This window comes from Tamandua tetradactyla, chromosome 14, assembly GCF_023851605.1.
Source record: "Tamandua tetradactyla isolate mTamTet1 chromosome 14, mTamTet1.pri, whole genome shotgun sequence".
Lineage (NCBI taxonomy): Eukaryota > Metazoa > Chordata > Mammalia > Pilosa > Myrmecophagidae > Tamandua > Tamandua tetradactyla.
The window spans coordinates 24,945,803-24,970,749 of record NC_135340.1 but is presented as its reverse complement, the minus strand read 5'-3'; the positions used below and the strand labels follow the sequence as shown (position 1 = coordinate 24,970,749).

Sequence of the window (24,947 nt, the reverse complement as noted above, 5' to 3'; positions counted from 1 at the left end):
ATTGAATGGCTACCATTCTAACTTTTGCAAATTTTATTTTCAGTCTGTTGTTAAAATATCTGACATGATATAGAGGAAAAACATAGGAAAGATGTGAGGATTGGGTTCTCTGTAAAAAAGCATGTATGTTGAACATAGCAAATTTAAAGAACTCAACATAGGAGAATCCATGCATCCAACAAAATGCCTGGAAGACACTTTCGGCGGGAAGAAGGCACTGTTTGCAGAGGACACAACAAAAACATATAACTCAAGCACGCCTTTGACTTAGTTGGGGAAGAATATAACTTACCTTCACATTTAAGGCCTTGACGCACCAACCCCCACAGCATTTCCCCACAGTGATCACAGAAAGCTGGAGCTCTGTACGAATGAACAAAGAGAGCGTGGGGACGAATCTGAAAGTCTTCAAAGGTGGCAGAAGCTGTAAAAATAGTAATGTTGCAAAATAAGTTGAATGGATACCCAAATGTGTAGATAATCAGTACAGCAAACAGGGTCCTCTTTTATTCCTTAGACTTAAATTTTTCTAGCATAGCTTTATAAATGTGGCATATCCACTTCCTTTCTCTTTGCCTCTTACTGTAGGTAAACCTTAAAACCACCTCGAAAATAGTCAAAATGCTGGAAGAAAGCACGGATAAAGGGATCCATCAACACAATTTACAAATACCTGATGTTATCTAGAAATATTTTTGTTTTTTCCCTTCCTTAAATGAACCTGAATGGTTTATAAAAAATGCTAATGAAAAGAAAAAATTCGATGATTTGAATCTCAGCAAAGAGACCAAAAATTAATGTGAATATGACCATGAAGAGGTACATTAGAAGGGTGGGGTGCAATTGGAAGACAGATAAGAAATCTGAGTAGATACCTGGTAAACCTAATAAACATGCTAAATGGAGGAATTTTTATACACACATTGGCAAATTCCAGTACATTCTTTGGAAAATGCATTTAGCAAATCATATCCATGCCGGAGAGTACTTTATGTTCCCTTTTTGCTTATACTATATGGCACCGATGTAGAGTATGGAGATTATTATTATAATTATACGTTTCCTAATCATATTTCATTATATTATAAAGTTAGTTCATAGTTGTTTTTTTTTTTTTGCAAATCAAGAAATAGAAAAGTACAGAGAACCAAAAGTGAAAGACTTCCCCTTTTCCCAAAATTTTAATGGGTAGGGAGGGGTGTATCTTTGTAAACCTATGCATGCCCCATAAGGCTGAAGTTGAGGCTGCACAGTGCTTAACTGAAAATTCTGTCCTGGGAGTCAGAAGAGCTGGGTGGAGTTTTGCCATTATCTAACTGAGTGACGCCTCATTTATTCCTCAAGAGCTGTACTTTCTCATATACAAAAAGAGAAGATTTAACTTATGATAACTTCTTCACTTCCTTAAACATTCTAATGTTATAGAATACACCTATGTGCACTTGATTTCATAAGGTTTTATTCAAAGAAAATTCTAGCGAAAATTAAGCTTTCAAGGTAAATTCCTTTACTTCTATTCTGCCTCTCTTTCCCTTCCTCCTATTCATCTTTTTGCCTGACTTTTCCCAACAAACATTCATTAAGCATCCTCAATGTTGCCAATGGCACAATGCCAGGTGCAAATGTTAATTTTATGTGCTGCTTGACTAGCATATGGTGTCTGGTTGTCTGGTCAAACACTGACATAGTTATTACATGGAGGTATTTAGTTGATGGGATTAGCATCTACAATCAGTTGACTTTAAGTAAAGGAGATGACCCTCCTTATTGTGGGTCATTCAATCAGTTGGAAGTCTTAAAAGCCAAAACTCAGAGTTCCCAGGATTAGAAGAACTTCTGCCCCAATATAATACCCTCCAATCTTTCCAAAGTTTCTAGCCTAAGGAGTTCAGACTCAGGACTTCAACATTACTCTTAATGTGATTTCAAGCCACCACCCTGTAGAATTCAGACTTGCCAGCCCTCACAAATGTATGAGCCAATTTCTAATCTTTTAACACACACACACACACACACACACATACATCCAAATATACACATACATATATGTTGTCAGTTCTGTTTCTCTGGAGAACCCTGACTGATACACACACCATGGAATAAAGACATGAAGATGAGTAAGACCTGGTCCTACCCTTAAGGAGCCCACCAGACTAGCAGAACACACAGATAAAAACAAACTAAACATCCCATAACTACTCTGATACTTTTATGTGTCAACCTAGATAGGCTACATCCTTTTATTTCATCAAACATTAATGTAGGTGTTGCTATGAAGGTATTTTAAAAATGTGGATAGCATATACAATCAGTTGGCTTTAAGTGAAGCAGAGTGCCATGATAATGTGGATGAACTCATCCAATCAGGTAAAAGAGCTTAAGAGCCAAAGCTGAGATTTTCCAGAGAAGAAAATTCAATTGCAGTGTTAAATCCTGACTAAGTTTCCAGCCTGCTGGCCTGTCCTACAGATGTCAGCCTTGCCAGTCTTCACAACTGCATGAGCCACTTATTTGAAATAAAACCCATATATCTCTATATCTCCTATTGGTTCTGTTTCTCTGGAGAATCCCGACTGATACAACCAAGGTTCAAAGATATTACGCATTTGACCCAAGTTACAAGAGAGTTGTTCTAGTTTGCTAGCTGCCGGAATGCAATATACCAGAAACAGAATGGCTTTTAAGAAGAGGAATTTAATGAGTTGCTAGTTTACAGTTCTAAGGCCGAGAAAATGTACCAATTAAAACAAGTCTATAGAAATGTCCAATTTAAGGCATCCGGGGAAAGATACCTTGTTTCAAGAAGGCCGACGACGTTCAATGTTTCTCTCTCAGCTGGAAGGGCACAAGGTGAACATGGTGGCATCTTCTGGCTTTCTTGTGGCTCTACCAAAAGGGACTCTCTCCAAAATGTTTCCTCTTTTAAAGGATTCCAGCAAGCAACTCCACCTTCAGTGGGTGGAGACACACCTCCATGGAAATCATCTCATCAAAAGTTACCACCCCCAATTGGGTGGGTCACATCTTCATGGAAACAATCAAAATGCTCCCACCCAGAAATACTGAATGAGGACAAAGGGCCTGGCTTTTCTGGGGTCTACAACAGATTCAGACCGGCACAAGAGTAAATGGCAGAACTAGGGCTATTAGCTATGGGTTCTTTGGCCTCCAATCCAGTGTCCTTTTCGCCATGTTAGCATAGTGTCTTCTTCTCTAACTCTGCCCAGAGATTTAGATCTAACATTCCCATGTTGTAAGGAACACACATCTGCATTTTTCCTGGTGGTGCTTTGCATAGCAAGATATTGGCTAACAATTCACTGTTGAATGTACTTACTAAGTACTTACCTTGTAAGTAAAGCATGCAAAGTTTAGCAGAATAAATGCTAAAAATATAGGCAATGCATCTCTGCTGGATAAGTGTCCAAATTATAAAGATGGCTCTGCTATTATCACACCCCTCAGAGCAAGTGACAATAAATAAAGCACACAGGAGAGTGAATCACTTCTACCAGAAATACAATGATGGTTCAAAGGGCATATAACTGAACCATAATAAGCAATAAAGAATTTTAATGGATTGGTTTTTCCTTGAACCTTGAAATAAAAGTACTTCATTCTGAATTTAAATGATTTATTATTGAAAATCACTTATAAACTTATTAAAGTTGTGATTTTCACTCTATTAAAACTGTAGCATAATGAAAATAATAACACGAATAATGAAGATTAATTGAGCTCTTACTGTATAGTGGATACTATGCTAAGAGATTTAAGCGTGGGAAGGAGCTGGTAAGAGGACTACAATCAACTAACACTTCCTACATGGAATTCCAATTAATGCTAACATTCCATAAAAAAGGATTTCAATTGAAATAAGTCTGGGAAATTGCACTCTATGTTACCTACTCCAAGATTCACAATGTTATGGTCAATGCTTGTTTTAGTTAAACCAGTAAAAAGTTGTGGCATGTGGATAGACAAAGCCATCTATTCTGGTGGCTTTGTCAAAATGTGTCCAATTTGGGGACTATTCAGTCCTTTTAAAATTTGACTTCTAATACTCATGTACAAATTTATTTTAAAATGAAAGAAAACAGTTGAAGAAAATACTTTAAATCAACCATTAACTACGAGCTTCTCGCCAAAAAGTAAAAATAATAAAAAAGGTACCCTCGGGACTAAACAAGTTATGACAATACTATGACAGCAATTAGTTGAATAATTACTGTAGTTTTCAAAATAAGGCACACTAGAATTTGACAATACAAATACCAAGCTGCTTTCAGGCATTTAAAAACTTAATCAGGAAGAATATAAATAATTAAACTGAAGATTTTCAATGACCACACCCCCTCCCAATTTATGTCAGATTAATTTGGTTTTTTTCCCCTTTTTTGAAGGAGATTAACATTCATAAGCAGTTAGTACCTTTGACTTATGTTTAAATGCCATATTTCTAAAGTTCAATTTTAATATTCTCCTGTTAATTTTAGAATAATTAAATACATTTTTAAAGTAAAACCTACCAAGTGTGGTGAGGTTTTACATCCATTTAAAATCAAAGCACAACATCTATTCATTATGAATTTACCTGTTCTGCACCCTGGGGGAATCAGCATCAGCCGAGTGCATGCATGCAGTCTCTCCTAATCACAAAATTGCACTTCAGAGATAATCACTTAGCACAGGAAAACAAAGTGAATGCTGTAATTCCATTTCATTTAAATTTTGGAATCAACATGGACAGACAAGAAGAGGAATATTAAAGTGTCTAGAGATTCCAAGTGAGGAACAATGTGCTATCTGTCACTCTGTCATCATCAATCAGCCGACCTAAATTAAAACCATATGACAAGGCTACAAACTAAACACAATGGGCCCCTTATACTGGTATTTGTATCTCTTTGATTTGCTCTATTCACAGTCTATTGTTATGCTCCAGTGTGCAAGAGAGGAGAAAATGACATGCTTTCCTTAGTCATCGAGCATTTGAAACAGGTAATTGAGCCAAAAACCTTAAAATAATCAGTAGTTCTTTTAAAGTTCATTATAAATTGTTGCACAAAATGGAATAAAACATTGAGCTGGTAGTACAGAAGAAATAAAGCTTCTGAAGCAAAATAAATAATCTCTGGAGGTCAAAATTATTTGCATAATAAAATAAAATAATGTCAGATTTTCCAAGTTTTTCAGTCCTCTTTTCACTGGTAATTTTGGTAATATGAGGGAGATGGGAGTATTACCTCTTTCTGTTGATGGCAGGTTGGGACTGATAAGATAAATGCTTAACCTGTTGCAGGCATCGTATCATTCAATTTTTCATGAGAAATTTATGAAGTGGATGTGATCATTATTCCCAGAAAACTAAAATTCAGAGAAATTAAGGATCTAGACTCAGGAATTCCTGACACTAAAGCCATATGAATGCTTTCAATCACTAAAATTCAAAATACCATACTTCTTTGACCACTAAACACTGTGGATTGCAAACTTCATCTTTATATTAAGTATCTCTATAAAAGAGGGGGAAAACTTGCAGAAAGTCTAAAAGAAGAAAACACTGAAGAATTTAAAAAACTAAACAAAACAAAAAGCCTTTTAGCTGTATTTGATGTTGAGGCAGAGACAGGTCTGAACCACGGAGAAAAATAGCTTAAGACCAACAGGCACAATTTTAAAAAACTCAACTGTTCAATTACAATTTTGTTTCTATCTTTCCTGAAAAGTGGGTCACCTTCAAACTAAAAACATACGTGAAGGGAAACCTACTTGAGAAGGAAGGGAAGCCTAGGATGGGTGGGCAAAGATTATCTAGGGACTTTAAGTTAATTACTTTTAGTAAACCCAAGTGAATTATATATGAGGGCTCAAAATATTACTTTAATCTTAAGAAAACATTGACCTCAGTATTCTAACAGATTCTTATTGGACTTAATGAAATTATTATAAGGTCCTTCTATAAGAATAGGAAATATTCTGGTAAGAAAAGTGTAAAAAGGAAAGTAATAAGGAAAATCATTCCTACTTGATATAAGATTATTGTATAAAATTATGATTTCAAAAGTGTGGTAGTTGTGAAAGAAAAAAAAACCAGATCCACAGAACAGAAATGATAACACAGAAATCTGCCATATATAAGAATTTAAAATGTGATAAAAGGTGTATCATAAATCAATGCAAAAGGTAAACATCATTTTAAAAATGATTAACAGAATCAATTAGCTACTTACAGGAAAATGCAATTTAGTTGCTTATCTCCTATCTTATACTAAAATCATACCTAATGAATACAAAGTTAAATAAAAATACTAAACCACAGAAAAACTAGAAGAAAACAGAAGTAAATGCTTATCACATTTCTAGAGGGGAAACGACTTTAGAAAGAAAGAGGAGCTAACGAAACTTCAAAATGATGGAAGAAATAAAAATGGGAAAGATTCATTAGCATTATTACGTAGCAGGCACTATTGGTGTCATATTTAGTATACTTACACTAGATATAGTTATAATAAGTATATATTCTAGCTCAGAGAAAGGCAACATTTAATACTTGCAGGTATATAGGATATAATTACTAACATTCAAGGAGAGAACACTATGCATGTTAGATACCAGGCAGGTAACAAGGCCCATGTTCTATTATGAAAATTAGGAAAGCTGGCATCTATTCATTCTTTCTCAGACAGAAAGAGGTCTTTTTTTTAAATAAAAAAAACATAAACCAATAAACAGAAACAGGCAACAGGAAAATAGGCACGCTTGATGTCGGGGCTAAAATTCTGCTCAAGAAGCAGCCTGAGATCCACTCAGGAACCCAGTGAGTTACAGTTAACATGTGAGGGATCCTTTGTTTCCCTCCCAGACAACAAAGCTCTGTGGCTACTTTAGAACCCCTGTTTTAGCAGCAGCACTGCTACCTGACAGAAAGATCTTGTTAGGATGAACTAGCTACAACATGGAACACGATGCAGCTAAAGGAAGGAAGCTATATGAAGGCATTATTTTATGCCTTCCATGTCCTTACTGAGAAGTCAGTCAAGAACACTCATTTTGCTTCAGACATTACTGCTCCATGCTTCCCTGCCTTTCATATAAACCTTTCCTTATGTTTTGCATGTGGCTACTCCTCAGGTAGTTAACTTCAACTCATCCTACAACTCAGTTCATTGTCATCTGCACTGGAAGCCCTCCTTCATAGACTCCAATTGACTTTGATGGCCCTTTTCTCTGTTCTCTTAGCCTCCTGGACACACTGCTATCATAAAATGTATCACTGTATCCTGCCACAACTTACTCATTTCTCCATTCACCCCTGAGTTCACACCTTCTTTGAATTTTATATGTATATATTAAGGGATCAATTAATGTTCATAGTTGAATAAATACAGAAGTACCTTTAAAATTCATATTTCTTGCCTGCAGTTTTAAGGTTCTATATTTTATTGTCTTAAGAATCTGTAAATATAGGTTTTCAAGTTCAAAAGTGAAATTTACCAGAATCACATTCTAGATAATGTTTTAAAGAGTGTCTAGTGGATTCCAGTTGACAAAGATGGTAGGGTAGGACACTCTAAGGTGCCCATTCTCCCCAGAATCCTTGAACAAACATGCAGAAACTGGAAAGGCCATCTTCCTGAAACTTTCAGAAAATAGTTAAAGGGTTGCAGTAACTAGGCAAATGATGAATCAAGAAAATGATACTAGAAGCTTGAGGCACCCTTGCTGGTCTTTCCCTATCCCTTCCCCAGTGTGGTATGGAGCCAGTCTATGCTCCCATTATGGGTTGTTGGCCCTATTTCAGAGGGAGAAGAGTAACTCCCATGTGCATACTGGGGTGCCTCTTTGTCCAAGCAGCCTGAGGTAAAAAAATTACTTAAGTCATGCAGTAAAGCACTGCAACTGGGAGATGGGTCTAAGTCATATAGGGATCATTCAAATCCCTGTAAATGTGAAAATTCCTAAGACCACTAGCTAGCAAAATCCCAGGACAAAATACCTTAGGTTGTCATCTGGATAGAAGGCTAAACTCTGAAGGAGAGCACCAGCGAACTCAAAACTGGTTTGCAAAGACTATGAAAGGTTTGTTTTTGTTAGCTCCTAACAATTTAGATGGAATCTCTGTCATGTCACTAGTTGATTACAGACTTAAGGAGCAGAGAACTCTGGGACTAACTCCCAGAGATAACACCTTAGATGTTAAATGTACACTGTGAAACAAAAGATTACAAGATAAACAAAGAAACAGGATGTGATGGCCTATCCAAAGGAACAAGATAAAAATTGAGAAAACATCAATGAAGAAGATCAGACATTGGACATACAAAGTCTTTTAAAAACAAATAATTCCCAATATGCTCAAGGAGATAAAGGAACATACAGAGAAAGAACTAAGGGATATCAGAAAACTATGAATGAACAAAAGGAGAATCAATAAAGAAATATAAATTTTAAAAAGGAACTGAACAGAAATACTGGAGTTGAAGACCACCAGAATTACCAAAACAAAAAGTTCCCAGAGGGTCTCAATTGCAGATTGGGGCTGAAAGAAAAAACAACCAGTGAACTCAAACAAGACAATTGAAAAGAAAATAGTTATAACAGTAGTAATGATAAAAAGGAACCTAAGAGACCTGTGGAACATCATCAAGAATGCCAATATATACATAAGGAATGTATGCTCTCCCACACGGAGGAGAAAAAGGAATGGACAGAAGAAATATTTTTTAAAAAATGGAAGAAAACTCCACCAATTTAACAAATGACATGAATATGCACATTCAAGAATCCAAAGGGATACCAGCAGAATAAACTCAAGGAGAACCATCGTAGTCAAACCTCCAAATGCCAATGACAAGGAGAATGCTCTGAATGCTGAAAAAGAAAAGCAACATGTTATGTACGTGGAGTCCCAACTACATTAAATGCCATTTCTCATCAGAAACCACTGAAGTAAGAAGGCAGTGGGATAAAATACTTAAAGTGCTGAAAGAAAACAATTTTCAACCAAGATTTTTACATCTGGCAATACTGCTCTCAAAAAAAAAGGAACAGAGAATGAGCCACGGTGGCTCAGCAGGCAGAGTTCTCACCTGCCATGCCAGGGACCTGGGTTCAATTTCCAGTGCCTGCCCATGCAAAAAAGGAAGAAAAAAAAAAAAGAGGAACAGATTAAGATATTCCTGGATAAATAAAGGCTGGGGGAGGGAGGGTGTTGTCATTGCTAGACTTGCCCTACAAGCAAGGCTAAAAGGAACCCCTCAGACTGAAAGGAAATGACACTAGACAGTAGATCAATCAAAGTGGCATAAAGAATTAAAAACTTCTGGTAAAGGTAACCATATGGGCAGTTATAAATTCCAGTACTACAGTATTGTATTTTGGGGGATGAATTCTACTTCTTACTTCTTAGAAGTTCTGAATTGCAAATGCGTTAAAAAGTAGTGGTAAACCTATGGTTTAGGACACATAGTGTATACAGATATAATTTGTAACAAATACAATAAAAAGGTGGAAAGACAGAGAGGTATGGGAACAGTAGGCTATTGAAGCGATTTAGTGTAAAATCAATTATGTTTGTCATAGATTTAGATGTTAAATTTAAACTCCATGGTAACCACACACACACGTGTATATACATACATATGGAGAATGAAATAAAAAGGGACTCAAAATGGTACACTAAAAAAAAAATCAAATAAATAGGAAAGTAGACATTAAGGAAGAATTGAGGGATCAAAAAAGGTATAAGACTTACAAAGGCCAAATAGCAAAATGGCAGAAGAAAGTTCTGAACTATCAGTAGTTACTTTAAATGCAAAGGGATTATACTTTCCACTCAAAATGGAGAGATTTGGAGAACTGAATACACATTTCCCCAAAGAAGATACACAAATAGCCAAAAAAGCACATGAAAAGATGCTCAACATCATTGGTCATTAGGGAAATGTAAATCAAAACTACAATGTGATTACCATTTCACATACTAGAGTAGCTACTATTAAAATAAAGAACAGAAAATAAAGGACGTGGAGAAATAAGGACTCTTATTCACTGTTGTTGGGAATGTAAAATGGTACAGCTGCTGTGGAAGGCATTTTGGTGTTTCCTCAGAAAGTTAAGTAGAGATTCTGAAGACCTGGCAATTACACTTCTAGGAATATATACTTGTAGGTAGATATGAAAGCAGGGACTCAAACAGACATTTGCATACTAATGTTTATAGCAGCATTATTCACAATTGACAAAATATGGAAGCAACAAAATGTCCACCAGCTGATGATGGATAATTAACATGTGGTATACACATACAATGGAGTATTATTCAGATGTATAAAGGAATGAAATTGTGTTACATGTGACGACACTGCTGAACCCTGAAGACATAAGGTTGAGTGAAACAAGCCAGACACAAGGATATTACTCTATTATCTCATTGATATGAAATAGTTAAAATAAACGAAGTCACAGAGCCAGAAACTAGGACGTAGTAGACAGGGTGGGTATAGAATGGGAACTTAAAGCTTAATTGGTTAAGTGTTTGGGTAATGGATGCTGGTGATGGAAGCACAATATTGTGAATTTAATTAACACCACTTAATTATAGATATGAATGCAGTTAAAAGGGGACGTTTTCAGTTATATGCACAGTTACTAGAATATAAATTTTAAAATAAAATGGCCATAGGACTGTACAATGCAGTAAACTCTAATGTAAATTATGGATTTACTTTAGTGACACAATTATAATATTCCTTCATCAATGGTATACGAAAACTCTGGAATTTTCTGCATGAGTTTTCTGTACATCTACAACACCTCTAATAAAAAATACATATCAAATGTCTAGCAATGCTTTTCAGAGACGTTTTTTCTAATGCCTTATTGCTGTAAAGACAGTGCAGTATTTATGCAGTTATGAAGAGCATGGAAGTGTTGTCAGCACTTCAGCACTTGTACATGGATCAGGGCAAATGTGTAAACTTAGGCAAGTTATTTCACTTCTGTGACCCTCCAGCAGTCCCTCTCTATACAAAAAGGTTAGTGAAATTCACTTTGTTGGGCATTGAGGAGGCACAGAGCAATCAGCAAAAGTTCTTGGCACAAAGATTAAGAGTGAAGGTTTTGTGGTCAGGAAGACCTGGATTTGAATCCCATTATTATTTTTTTTTCTTTTTTTTTTATTAATTAAAAAAGGAATTAACAAAACAATTAGAAATCATTCCAATCTACATGTACAATCAGCAATCCTTAATAACATCACATAGTTGCATATTCATCATTTCTTAGTACATTTGCATCGATTTAGAAAAAGAAATAAAAAGACAACAGAATAAGAATTAAAACAATAATAGAAAGAAGAAAAAAACAAAAAACCTATACCTCACATGCAGCTTCATTCAGTGTTTTAACATAATTGCATTACAATTGGGTAGTATTGTGCTGTCCATTTCTGAGTTTTTATATCCAGTCCCGTTGTACAGTCTGTATCCCTTCAGCTCCAATTATCCCTTCTCTCTTTTTTTTTTTTTTAATTAACGGAAAAAAAGAAATTAACCCAACATTTAGAGATCATACCATTCTACATATGCAATCATTAATTCTTAACATCATCACATAGATGCATGATCATCATTTCTTAGTACATATGCATTGGTTTAGAAGAACTAGCAACATAACCGAAAAAGATATAGAATGTTAATATAGAGAAAAAAATAAAAGTAATAATAGTAAAATCAAAACAAAAGAAAACAAAACAAAACAAAAACCTATAGCTCAGATGCAGCTTCATTCAGTGTTCTAACATGATTACTTTACGATTAGGTATTATTGTGCTGTCCATTTTTGAGTTTTTGTATCTAGTCCTGTTACACCGTCTGTATCCCTTCAACTCCAATTGGCCATTATCTCACCCTGTTTCCACCTCCTGCTGGACTCTGGTATCAAGGACACATTCCAAATTTATTCTCGATAGTCTGTTCACATCAGTGGGACCATACAGTATTTGTCCTTCAGTCCCTGGCTAGACTCACTCAGCATAATGTTCTCTAGGTCCATCCATGCTATTACATGCTTCATAAGTTTATCCTGTCTTAAAGCTGCATAGTATTCCATCGTATGTACATACCACAGTTTGTTTAGCCACTCTTCTGTTGATGGAGATTTCGGCTGTTTCCATCTCTTTGCAATTGTAAATAACGCTGCTATAAACATTGGTGTGCAAATGTCCGTTTGTGTCTTTGCCCTTAAGTCCTTTGAGTATATTCCCAGCAATGGTATTGCTGGGTCGTATGGCAATTCTATATTCAGTTTTTTGAGGAACCGCCAAACTGCCTTCCACAGTGGTTGCACCATTTGACATTCCCACCAACAGTGGATAAGTGTGCCTCTTTCTCCGCATCCTCTCCAGCACTTGTCATTTTCTGTTTTGTTGATAATGGCCATTCTGGTGGGTGTGAGATGATATCTCATTGTGGTTTTGATTTGCATTTCTCTAATGGCCAGGGACATTGAGCATCTCTTCATGTGCCTTTTGGCCATTTGTATTTCCTCTTCTGATAGGTGTCTGTTCAAGTCTTTTTCCCATTTTGTAATTGGGTTGGCTGTCTTTTTGTTGTTGAGATGAACAATCTCTTTATAAATTCTGGATACTAGACCTTTATCTGATATATCATTTCCAAATATTGTCTCCCATTGTGAAGGCTGTCTTTCTACTTTCTTGATGAAGTTCTTTGATGCACAAAAGTGTTTAATTTTGAGGAGTTCCCATTTATTTATTTCCTTCTTCAGTGCTCTTGCTTTAGGTTTAAGGTCCATAAAACCGCCTCCAGTTGTAAGATCCTTAAGATATCTCCCAACATTTTCCTCTAACTGTTTTATGGTCTTAGACCTAATGTTTAGATCTTTGATCCATTTTGAGTTAACTTTTGTATAGGGTGTGAGAGATGGGTCTTCTTTCATTCTTTTGCATATGGATATCCAGTTCTCTAGGCACCATTTATTGAAGAGACTGCTCTGTCCCAGGTGAGTTGGCTTGACTGCCTTATCAAAGATCAAATGTCCATAGATGAGAGGGTCTATATCTGAGCACTCTATTCGATTCCATTGGTCGATATATCTATCTTTATGCCAATACCATGCTGTTTTGACCACTGTGGCTTCATAATATGCCTTAAAGTCAGGCAGCGCGAGACCTCCAGCTTCGTTTTTTTTCCTCAAGAAGCTTTTAGCAATTCGGGGCACCCTGCCCTTCCAGATAAATTTGCTTATTGGTTTTTCTATTTCTGAAAAATAAGTTGTTGGGATTTTGATTGGTATTGCATTGAATCTGTAAATCAATTTAGGTAGGATTGACATCTTAACTATATTTAGTCTTCCAATCCATGAACACGGTATGCCCTTCCATCTATTTAGGTCTTCTGTGATTTCTTTTAGCAGTTTTTTGTAGTTTTCTTTATATAGGTTTTTTGTCTCTTTAGTTAAATTTATTCCTAGGTATTTTATTCTTTTAGTTGCAATTGTAAATGGGATTCGTTTCTTGATTTCCCGCTCAGCTTGTTCATTACTAGTATATAGAAATGCTACAGATTTTTGAATGTTGATCTTGTAACCTGCTACTTTGCTGTACTCATTTATTAGCTCTAGTAGTTTTGTTGTGGATTTTTCTGGGTTTTCGACGTATAGTATCATATCGTCTGCAAACAGTGATAGTTTTACTTCTTCCTTTCCAATTTTGATGCCTTGTATTTCTTTTTCTTGTCTAATTGCTCTGGCTAGAACCTCCAACACAATGCTGAATAATAGTGGTGATAGTGGACATCCTTGTCTTGTTCCTGATCTTAGGGGGAAAGTTTTCAATTTTTCCCCATTGAGGATGATATTAGCTGTGGGTTTTTCATATATTCCCTCTATCATTTTAAGGAAGTTCCCTTGTATTCCTATCTTTTGAAGTGTTTTCAACAGGAAAGGATGTTGAATCTTGTCGAATGCCTTCTCTGCATCAATTGAGATGATCATGTGATTTTTCTGCTTTGATTGTTGATATGGTGTATTACATTAATTGATTTTCTTATGTTGAACCATCCTTGCATACCTGGGATGAATCCTACTTGGTCATGATGTATAATTCTTTTAATGTGTTGTTGGATACGATTTGCTAGAATTTTATTGAGGATTTTTGCATCTGTATTCATTAGAGAGATTGGTCTGTAGTTTTCTTTTTTTGTAATATCTTTGCCTGGTTTTGGTATGAGGGTGATGTTGGCTTCATAGAATGAATTAGGCAGTTTTCCCTCCACTTCGATTTTTTTGAAGAGTTTGAGGAGAATTGGTACTAATTCTTTCTGGAACGTTTCGTAGAATTCACATGTGAAGCCATCTGGTCCTGGACTTTTCTTTTTAGGAAGCTTTGAATGACTAATTCAATTTCTTTACTTGTGATTGGTTTGTTGAGGTCATCTATGTCTTCTTGAGTCAAAGTTGGTTGTTCATGTCTTTCCAGGAACCCATCCATTTCATCTAAATTGTTGTATTTATTAGCGTAAAGTTGTTCATAGTATCCTGTTATTACCTCCTTTATTTCTGTGAGGTCAGTAGTTATGTCTCCTCTTCCATTTCTGATCTTATTTATTTGCATCCTCTCTCTTCTTCTTTTTGTCAATCTTGATAGGGGCCCATCAATCTTATTGATTTTCTCATAGAACCAACTTCTGGTCTTATTGATTTTCTCTACTGTTTTCATATTTTCAATTTCATTTATTTCTGCTCTGATCTTTGTTATTTCTTTCCTTTTGCTTGCTTTGGGATTAGTTTGCTGTTCTTTCTCCAGTTCTTCCAATTGAACAGTTAATTCCTGCATTTTTGCCTTTTCTTCTTTTCTGATATAGGCATTTAGGGCAATAAATTTCCCTCTTAGCACTGCCTTTGCTGCATCCCATAAGTTTTGATATGTTGTGTTTTCATTTTCATTTGCCTCTAGGTATTTACTAATTTCTCTTGCAATTTCTTCTTTGACCCACTCGTTGTTTAAGAGTGTGTTGTTGAGCCTCCAGGTATTTGTGAATTTTCTGGCATTCCGCCTATTATTGATTTCCAACTTCATTCCTTTATGATCCGAGAAAGTGTTGTGTATGATTTCAATCTTTTTAAATTTGTTTAGACTTGCTTTGTGACCCAGCATATGGTCTATCTTTGAGAATGATCCATGAGCACTTGAGAAAAAGGTGTATCCTGCTGTTGTGGGATGTAATGTCCTATAAATGTCTGTTAAGTCTAGCTCCTTTATAGTAATATTCAGATTCTCTATTTCTTTATTGATCCTCTGTCTAGATGTTCTGTCCATTGATGAGAGTGGTGAATTGAAGTCTCCAACTATTATGGTATTTGTGTCTATTTCCCTTTTCAGTGTTTGCAGTGTATTCCTCACGTATTTTGGGGCATTCTGGTTCGGTGCATAAATATTTATGATTGTTATGTCTTCTTGTTTAATTGTTCTTTTTATTAGTATATAGTGTCCTTCTTTGTCTCTTTTAACTGTTTTACATTTGAAGTCTAACTTGTTGGATATTAGTATAGCCACTCCTGCTATTTTCTGGTTGTAATTTGCATGAAATATCTTTTCCCAACCTTTCACTTTCAACCTATGTTTATCTTTGGGTCTAAGATGTGTTTCCTGTGGACAGCATATAGAAGGATCCTGTTTTTTAATCCATTCTGCCAATCTATGTCTTTTGATTGGGGAATTCAGTTCATTAACATTTAGTGTTATTACTGTTCGGATAATATTTTCCTCTGCCATTTTGCCTTTTGTATTATATATATCATATCTGACTTTCCTTCTTTCTACACTCTTCTCCATACCTCTCTCTTCTGTCTTTTCGGTTCTGACTCTAGTGCTCCCTTTAGTATTTCTTGCAGAGCTGGTCTCTTGGTCACAAATTCTCTCAGTGACTTTTTGTCTGAGAATGTTTTAATTTCTCCCTCATTTTTGAAGGACAATTTTGCTGGATATAGGAACCAGAATGCCCCAAAATACGTGAGGAATACACTGCAAACACTGAAAAGGGAAATAGACACAAATACCATAATAGTTGGAGACTTCAATTCACCACTCTCATCAATGGACAGAACATCTAGACAGAGGATCAATAAAGAAATAGAGAATCTGAATATTACTATAAAGGAGCTAGACTTAACAGACATTTATAGGGCATTACATCCCACAACAGCAGGATACACCTTTTTCTCAAGTGCTCATGGATCATTCTCAAAGATAGACCATATGCTGGGTCACAAAGCAAGTCTTAACAAATTTAAAAAGATTGAAATCATACACAACACTTTCTCGGATCATAAAGGAATGAAGTTGGAAATCAATAATAGGCGGAATGCCAGAAAATTCACAAATACCTGGAGGCTCAACAACACACTCTTAAAAAACGAGTGGGTCAAAGAAGAAATTGCAAGAGAAATTAGTAAATACCTAGAGGCAAATGAAAATGAAAACACAACATATCAAAACTTATGGGATGCAGCAAAGGCAGTGCTAAGAGGGAAATTGGCAGTTTTTCTCTTTTAGTAATTTAAATATATCATCCCACTGTCTTCTAGCCTCCATGGTTTCTGCTGAGAAATCTACACAGTCTTATTGGGTTTCCCTTGTATGTGATGGATTGTTTTTCTCTTGCTGCTTTCAAGATCCTCTCTTTCTCTTTGACCTCTGACATTCTAACTAGTAAGTGTCTTGGAGAACGCCTATTTGGGTCTAATCTCTTTGGGGTGCGCTGCACTTCTTGGATCTGTAATTTTAGGTCTTTCATAAGAGTTGGGAAATTTTCAGTGAAAATTTCTTCCATTAGTTTTTCTCCTCCTTTTCCCTTCTCTTCTCCTTCTGGGACACCCACAACACGTATATTTGTGCGCTTCATATTGTCCTTGAGTTCCCTGATACCCTGTTCAAATTTTTCCATTCTTTTCCCGATAGTTTCTGTTTGTTTTTGGAATTCAGATGTTCCATCCTCCAAATCACTAATTCTATCTTCTGTCTCTTTGAATCTATCATTGTAGGTATCCATTGTTTTTTCTATCTTTTCTACTTTGTCCTTCACTTCCATAAGTTCTGTGATTTGTTTTTTCAGTTTTTCTATTTCTTTTTTATGTTCAGCCCATGTCTTCTTCATGTCCTCCCTCAATTTATCGATTTCGTTTTTGAAGAGGTTTTCCATTTCTGTTCGTATATTTAGCACTAGTTGTCTCAGCTCTTGTATCTCATTTGAACTATTGGTTTGTTCCTTTGACTGGGCCATATTTTCAATTATTTGAGCGTGATCCGTTATCTTCTGTTGGCGTCTGTGCATTTAGACAGATTTCCCTGGGTATTGGATCCAAAAGTTTGGAAGATTTTCCTGTGAAATCTCTGGGTTCTGTTTTTCTTATCCTGCCCAGTAGGTGGCGCTCGTGGCACACGTTTGTCTGCGGGTCCCACCAGTAAAAGGTGCTGTGGGACCTTAAACTTTGGAAAACTCTCGCCGTCCGGGGGGTTCGCTAGCCGAAGCGGCTTGAGCCGGCCCGGGGTCCGAATGCAGGGAGGGTTGCTGGTCGCCGCAGCCCGGGAAAGAGCCCGTCCGAATTTCCTAGTCGGCTCTGGGCGACAAGCGTGGCGGGAGGGCGCCAGCGGCAACAGCCCGCCTGAGAGAGTGCACGTTCCCCAGGAGTCACGGGTTTGGAAGGGGCCTCCCCCACCCGTCACCGTTCTCCACGGCCTGGGGATTTCCGATCCAATTCTCTCAGTTGGTCCGGGGGGCCGCGTGTGGTGTGGGCGCCAGCCGCCTTGGTTTCAGGGGACCGCCTCTCCAATTCTCCCAGCCGGCCCGGGAAGGGGGAAGGGAGTAACTCCGGTGCCACTTGCCACCCCACCCGGTGAGGCCCGCGCGCCTCGGCGATCTCACCCGAGCTGCTTCTCTCAGCCAGCCAGCCGTTCCAGGATGGGGTATGCTGTCTTTTTTATCTCTGTTGTGGCTTTGGGCGCTTTCTGTATCGTTTCTACTCCCCTAGTAGCTGTCCTGGAGAAGAAACTAAGATCCGCGCGTCTTACTAAGCCGCCATCTTCCAGGAACTCTCCGAATCCCATTATTGATGTTATTTATAATTATTATTGCTATCAACAACAATACCAAGGGAGGGAAAACCCGCTTTTAAGTCTATTGCCAACATGCAGCAGGTAGTACCTAAAGTCTTTACAAACTTAGTTTTTCAAAGACTCATTTGTTCCCTCCACTACCTCATAAGGAATGTTTCCGTTCTGAAGGAAATTACTTTTTGTATCCACTGTTCTGGTTAACATTAATTAAATACAGTGAAGTCTATAGAGCTGTGTCTAGTTCCTTCTCTAAAATAAATCAATTAACAGTTGGGAATTGCAATGGGGAATTGCAGTGGGTCACCATATCCTGATGTGACTGAATGACAAATGCCACAGCTGGAAAGAGATTAGAGAGCATCTCAGGTCAAGAAAGAACATAAATGGTGGCACCATGTGTCCAACATAGAGGAAAAAGAAAATTAAGTAAAAATGTCATGGAGTTAAATTCTAGCTAATGAGTGCAGACTCTGCAGGCACCCTGAATAGATGGGAAGGAAAGGTCAAGTCTGCTTCTTAGAAAGCTCCACCATGTACAGGAGACTTTGTACCTTTAAGAGGATAATGACCTAATTTACATGAGGAGCTCCGGTATACAAATTGCCCTTCAGATTACTCACAAAAGACTGAGAGACAAAGGGTAGATACGGTATTACACTGAAATGTTCTGACAGGCAGCACGTGTTCTCGGAGCCAGACAGCATCACTGTTGTCAAATACATTTGCTCATAGAGACACCAGGCTGAGGTCCTAGATGTTTCACTTCAATTTCTTTAAGTCTTGTACTTTTTATAAAAACAAATGCCTACTTTTGATTCACGAACAAGACCCTTAAAAGCTGTGAAATCTACTGGGTATTCCCACTCCGAAAGAAGCAACAGTTAGACACCTGGACACTTGCTCTGTGCGAGAACTGTTCTGGCTGAAGTTCATGGGCACTGGGAGAAGGGTACTCGCTGCCGAGAGACCCACAGTGTCCTTCAGAAGAAGGAAGCTGATCGATTAAGATGATCCATTCTGGTTCATCAATATATAAAAGCTTTGAAAGTGAAACTCTGAGTTTATGCTTCTTAGGCTTAATGAAATGTAATTTATATAAGGAGAAAATCACCTTTCTTGTGTTCAGTTCGAGGTTCAACTGACACATACAATCCTGTAACCATCACACTAGAGCCAGAACACTTTCATCGCCCCTCCAAAATTCCCCTGTGCCCCTTTATAGACAGAATCCCTTCCCCATACCCTTTCCCTGGTAACCACTGATCTATTTTTCATCCCTTTTCCAAAATGTCATATAAATGCAGCCTTCTGAGTTTACCTTCTTTTAGCGTGATGCATTTGAGAGTCTCTTATGTTGTTGCATGCATCATTACTTCATACCTTTTCATTGCTGAGTTGCAGTTGTCCATTTTATGAATATATCAGTTTGTTTATCTACTCAGGGCATCAGACCTGAGGGCAGTGCTGGGGAATGGAAGGTCATGAGGAGATCTAAGGCAAAACTTCCCAGAGCACTGGGCTCCAAAGTTGGTGAAGCAGGAGAGGAATGTTTATTTGTGATTTGCACAGCTTTTTCATAGCAAGGGAACTCTACTGCTGAAAACAATTTCCCTCTTACAGTACTGGGCAGCATAAAATTTTAGACTCAGGAAACATGGTTCTATTGCTGCTCCCCTCTACCACTTAATAGTTGTAGGAACTTTTTGTGCCTTATTTTTATCATCTTTGAAATGGGAAAAATTACATTTAAATTAAAAAAATAGTTGTAAGAATTATTTAAATGAGGAAACACTTAGAAACCATAGTATAGCATCTGGCACATGGTAGACATCTATTCAAATACGCCTATATAGATTTATAATAGTCTAATTTTTTGCACCATATAGAAAATCAATCCAAAATTGATCACAGACCTAAACAGAAAACCTAAAACATAAAAAGTCTAGAGAACACCTGGGAGCAAATCTTTATAAAATTGGGCTAAACAAAGATTTATTTTAAATACAACATCAAAAGTAAAATTCACTTTAAAAAGGGATAAATTAGACTTTTAAATCAAAACTAAACATTTCTGGTCTTTGAAAGATCTGTTGTAAAAATGAGGACACAAGCCGTTAAGTATAAAACATTTAGACCAATATCTGATCATATATTAAGCTCATCATAATAAATGTTTGCTAATATTTAGGAAATGTTATGCTTCTCTATATTTACTTTACAATTATTAAAACACCACCATGATATTTGTTGTAATGAATTGTCCTGTACAACTCATTCCATCCATGCTCATCTTATAGTCCCTTTGTTTGAGGTTAGAACATGTGAAAATATTGCAGAAGGGGAACAGTGTGACAATTTTTTGCTTAGCTTTCAAAGAGAATGATTTTTTAAAATTCTGCTTTTAAATTGAATCAGCATTTGTGAATCATCAGTGAAAAGATCTAGGTCTAGGTACAGGATTTAAATTCCTTGCTTTGTTTTGTTTGTTTGTTTTTGTTTATTTTGTTTTGATCTTCTATGCAGAACAGGCCACATTGCCCAGTATTAGACATTTGTCTCAATAATTATTTATTCAATAAATGCATTGTCTCTATCTCTCTAAAGGAATATTCATTCGTTCAACAAGTTTTCATAGCTGTCATCATGAACAAAAAAGTATTTAGCAAATACTATATCTGCTGGCAACGTGCTAATCAAATACTAGTATGATGATTTTTCTTGCTATTATTTGGTATGACTTTTAATTTATTCAAAATTTTTTATGTTAATGCCTTCCTGAGGCAGGTTCTGTCTTTTTCTTAAATTAGGCTTAGGTTCATAGGTTTATTTCAAAGAAACCCCAAATAATATTGGCATAAACAAAATAAAAGTATGCTACACTTTCACATAAAGAGGTAGGCAGCTCCATACTATTACAGCCACTGCATGAATCAATGCTCCTTCTAGCTGACCACTGTTACTCCCTTCGTTTGGTTTTCTCCTCATATTCCAAAATGGAGGTAAATTCTAGGCAGCAAGACTAAAGGAAAATGAAGAAAGCAACTTCATTTTGTGAACACTTGCTGGATGACACTACAAAAAAATCCTGAAAATGTGTCCAGAAAAAAATAGGGATTCTTACCACTAAGGAAGGAGAGGATGGATATTGGGGGGCAAACAGCTGTCTCTTTGACTGAGTTTTTCATATTTTTCATTGAACATCAATGGGACAATTCATATGAATACATCTGGGGTAGGGAAATGCAAGTGGTTGATGCTCTTAGAGAGACTGATAACTCTGGGTTTAAGGCTTATCTGTCCTAGGAACCATCTGGAAGTTATAGGTTTCTGAAAATTAAACTTGGTGAGTGAAAGTTTATAAAAGAGTCTCAGATAGAGCCTTAGGCATTGTTTGGGATTTACAGGAATACTGTTGGTTGAGGCTTGGTGTACTGGGCAATTAGCGATATCTAGCTGAAGCTTGCATAAAAGTAACCTCCAGAATATTCTTGACTCAATTTGAAGTCACTTAGTCAGTGATCTCTTATTTTGTTACGTTTCTCTACCCACCTTTGGTCAGGTAGGCATTGTCAAGCCAATGATGCCAGGGCCAGGCTCATCCCTGAAAGTCATGTCCCATGTTGCCAGGGAGATTTTCACCCCTGAATGTTATATCCCATGTAGAGGAGAGAGTAATGATTTTACTTGTAGAGTTGGGATTAGAGAGAGAGGCCACATCTGAGCAACAAAAGAGGTTCTCTTTAACTAAGTCTTAGGAATAATTATAGGTAGGCTTAGTGTCTCCATTACGATATAAATTTCATAAGAACAAGCCTCAAGATCAAGGGTTTGACTATTAACTTGGGAGTCCCTAATGTTTGAGAGAGTATCAGGGATTTCTCAGGTGGTAAAGTTTAATAGTTCCATATTTTTCCCTCAAGACTTTGCTTACACTTTTTAATTATCTGTCCAACATAATCTGGAATGTATCCAGGCATTACATTAAACTACACAGAATTGTAAGAATTGCAGACTATGCAGAATTGTTCCCTATTCCCTATTAGATTGTTTAACTGAACTGCCCAGGCAGATTAAGTTAGATCATGTGCAAGAGAAAATTTAGGTTTTAGATAACTAAATCTCTCCTCCTTTCATCTCGTACAGTAGGTGAGGTTCTAAAATAAAGACAAAATCATCCCTTACCCTGTACTCTGGTTTACCTTAATCCTATAGATCAGCTTCATTCTTATTTTCTAACTGAAGTCTGATCTCCTTTTTTGGCTTCTTTAACAGTAGCTGCATCCAGGACTGCAAAACTGTATGTAGGACTCAGAGCTGCAGAACTCTAAGTCTTAGGTGTCACATAGAAATCCAAAGAACCAGGAAAAAAACAGGTTATATACATATTCTAGTTTGCTAGCTGCTGGAATGCAATATACCAGAAACAGAATGGCTTTTAAAAAAGGGAACTTAATAAGTCGCAAGTAAACAGTTTTTAGGTCAAGGAAATATCCCAATTAAAGCCAGTCTATAGAAATGTCCAATCTAAGATATCCAGGAAAAGATACCTTGATTTAAGGAGTCCAATAAAGTTCAGAGCTCCTCTCTCAACTGGAAAGGCATATGGTGAACATGGTCAGGGTTTCTTTCTCGGCTGGAAGGGTGCATGGTGAACACGGCATCATCTGCTAGCTTCCTCTCCAGTTCCCTGAGAGGCATTTTCCTTCTTCATCTCCAAAAGCCACTAGCTGGTAGACTCTGCTTCATGGTTCTGTGATGCTCTCTGTTGTGGTTGTCTCGTGGCTCTCGTTCTTCTCTGCCCTCTCTGAATCTCCCAGTTTCTCCAAATTGTTTTCTCTTTTATAGGATTCCAGCAAACCAATCAAAATCCACCTGGAATGGGTGGAGACCTCTCCACCTAATCCAGGTTAACAATCACTCTTGATTGAGTCACACCTCCAGGGAGATAATCTAATTTAAAGTTTCAAACGTACAGTATGAATAGGGATTAGAAGAAATGGCTGCCTTTACAAAATGGGATTAGGATTAAAACGTGACTTTTCTAGGGTACATACATCCTTTTAAATAGGCACAACACATATAGCACAGCATCTTAGAATTCAGAAAAAAGACTTAAAGCTCAGGAATAAATGTGACTGCAGTTAAGAGTTTACAATCTAGGCCTAAATGTTCTTTTAAGTATCTTCTAAAGGACTCACCTATTTGTCCTTTTTTCCAGCTTAATTTGCTCAATAAAATGTCCTCATCTTTCATTCACCTCATTGCCTGCCTCATGACTTCATTCTTTTCTGTAGCCACACAATATTCCAACATACGTATACACCACAATTCACCCTTCTGCTTCTCAGTGTACAGTTCGGCCACCTCATCCATTGTGGACGTACCAAGAATAATGCAGCCATAAACCTCAATGTGTACATGTCTATTTGGGTCCCTGCTTTCAGTTATTTTGAATATACTGCAAGTAAGGGGATTTCCTAATCATACAGCGACACTATATTTAACCTCCTTCGGATCCACTACATTATCCTCAAGAGGGGCTGTCCAGTTCTGCTACCCTACCAACATGGCATCTCTCTCTCCACATTTTCTCTAGTACTTGAATCTTTCTGTTTATTTATTTATTTTGAATCTGCAGATTTTGTTGAGGTGTGTTCATATAGCAGGTGTTCTATCCAAAATAAACAATATTTCACAGTACCCTCACTTAATTGTCAATCATCATTACTCTCAATTTTAGACTATTTTCATTGCTACAAAGAGAAAAATAGCAGAGACACATCCACATCAAATAGAAAATCCCCTTAATTATTGCCCCCCAATTATTTACCCCTACTATTGTTGTGCTACTAGTGATGAATTCCTGTTAAATATAGACCATAGCATTCAATAAGTTTTTTCTATATATGCTTCTATTATTAACTCTTGTGCCATACTTTTGAAGTCGTTCATGCAAGAACTTATGTATATTTATAGTGCTAATCGGTGAGGAACATGGCTCTAAGCAACCCTCTTAAATCATTTTCACCTTCAATACGGCACTATTACTTATAAAACAACTAATGAATTATCATCACCTCTATCAATTCCAATATTTTAAATTCAATCTCTTTAACTAATCTTCATGTTAGGTAACTATTCCCTCTTTTCTAGCTCCTGCCTGTCTCTAGGTCCCCTATATTCTACATCTTAAGACAAGCAGTTTACATTTTCCAGGGAGTCCATATTAGTGAAATCATATAGTATCTATTCTTTTCAGCTGGTTTATTTTACTTGGCATTATATCTTCAAGGTTCATCCATGTTGTCATATGCTTCAGAACCTCATTTCTTCTTATTACTGCATAAGATTCCATTGTATGTATATGCCACATTTGGTTTATTGACTTGTCTGTTGAGGGACACTTGAGTTGTCTCTATTTTTGGGCAATTGTGAATAATGCCATTATGAACATTGCAAATGTCTGTCCGTGTCACTGCTTTGAGTTCTTCTGACTATATACCGAGCACTGGTATTGCTGGGTCACAGGGCAAACTGATATTCAATTTTCTGAGGAACTGTCAAACTGTCTTGCTTGGTGGCTATACCACTATACATTTCAACCAGGAGTGAATAAGTATTCCAAATTTCTCTACATCCTCTCCAACATTTGTAGGTTCCTGTTTGTTAAATGGCAGCCATTCTTGAAGGTATGAGATGACATCTCATTATGGGTCTTGATTTGCATTTCCCTTCTAGCTAACAAAGATGAACATTTTTTCATGTGCTCTTTGCCATTTGTTATTTTCTCCTTGGAAAAATCTCTATTCAT

The 24,947-nt window shown here is 36.9% G+C and overlaps 1 protein-coding gene across 3 annotated transcripts in view; it reads right to left on the bottom strand.

Annotated features, from left to right (window-relative positions):
• PRKD1 (protein kinase D1) overlaps positions 1–24,947 on the bottom strand; it is a 358,242-nt gene that overhangs the window by 89,077 nt on the left and 244,218 nt on the right. For all 3 annotated transcript variants that reach the window (XM_077127044.1, XM_077127045.1, XM_077127046.1), the window contains exon 3: positions 293–424. In XM_077127044.1, coding sequence (XP_076983159.1) covers positions 293–424 — 132 coding nt within the window. The remainder of the gene's footprint in view (positions 1–292; positions 425–24,947) is intronic.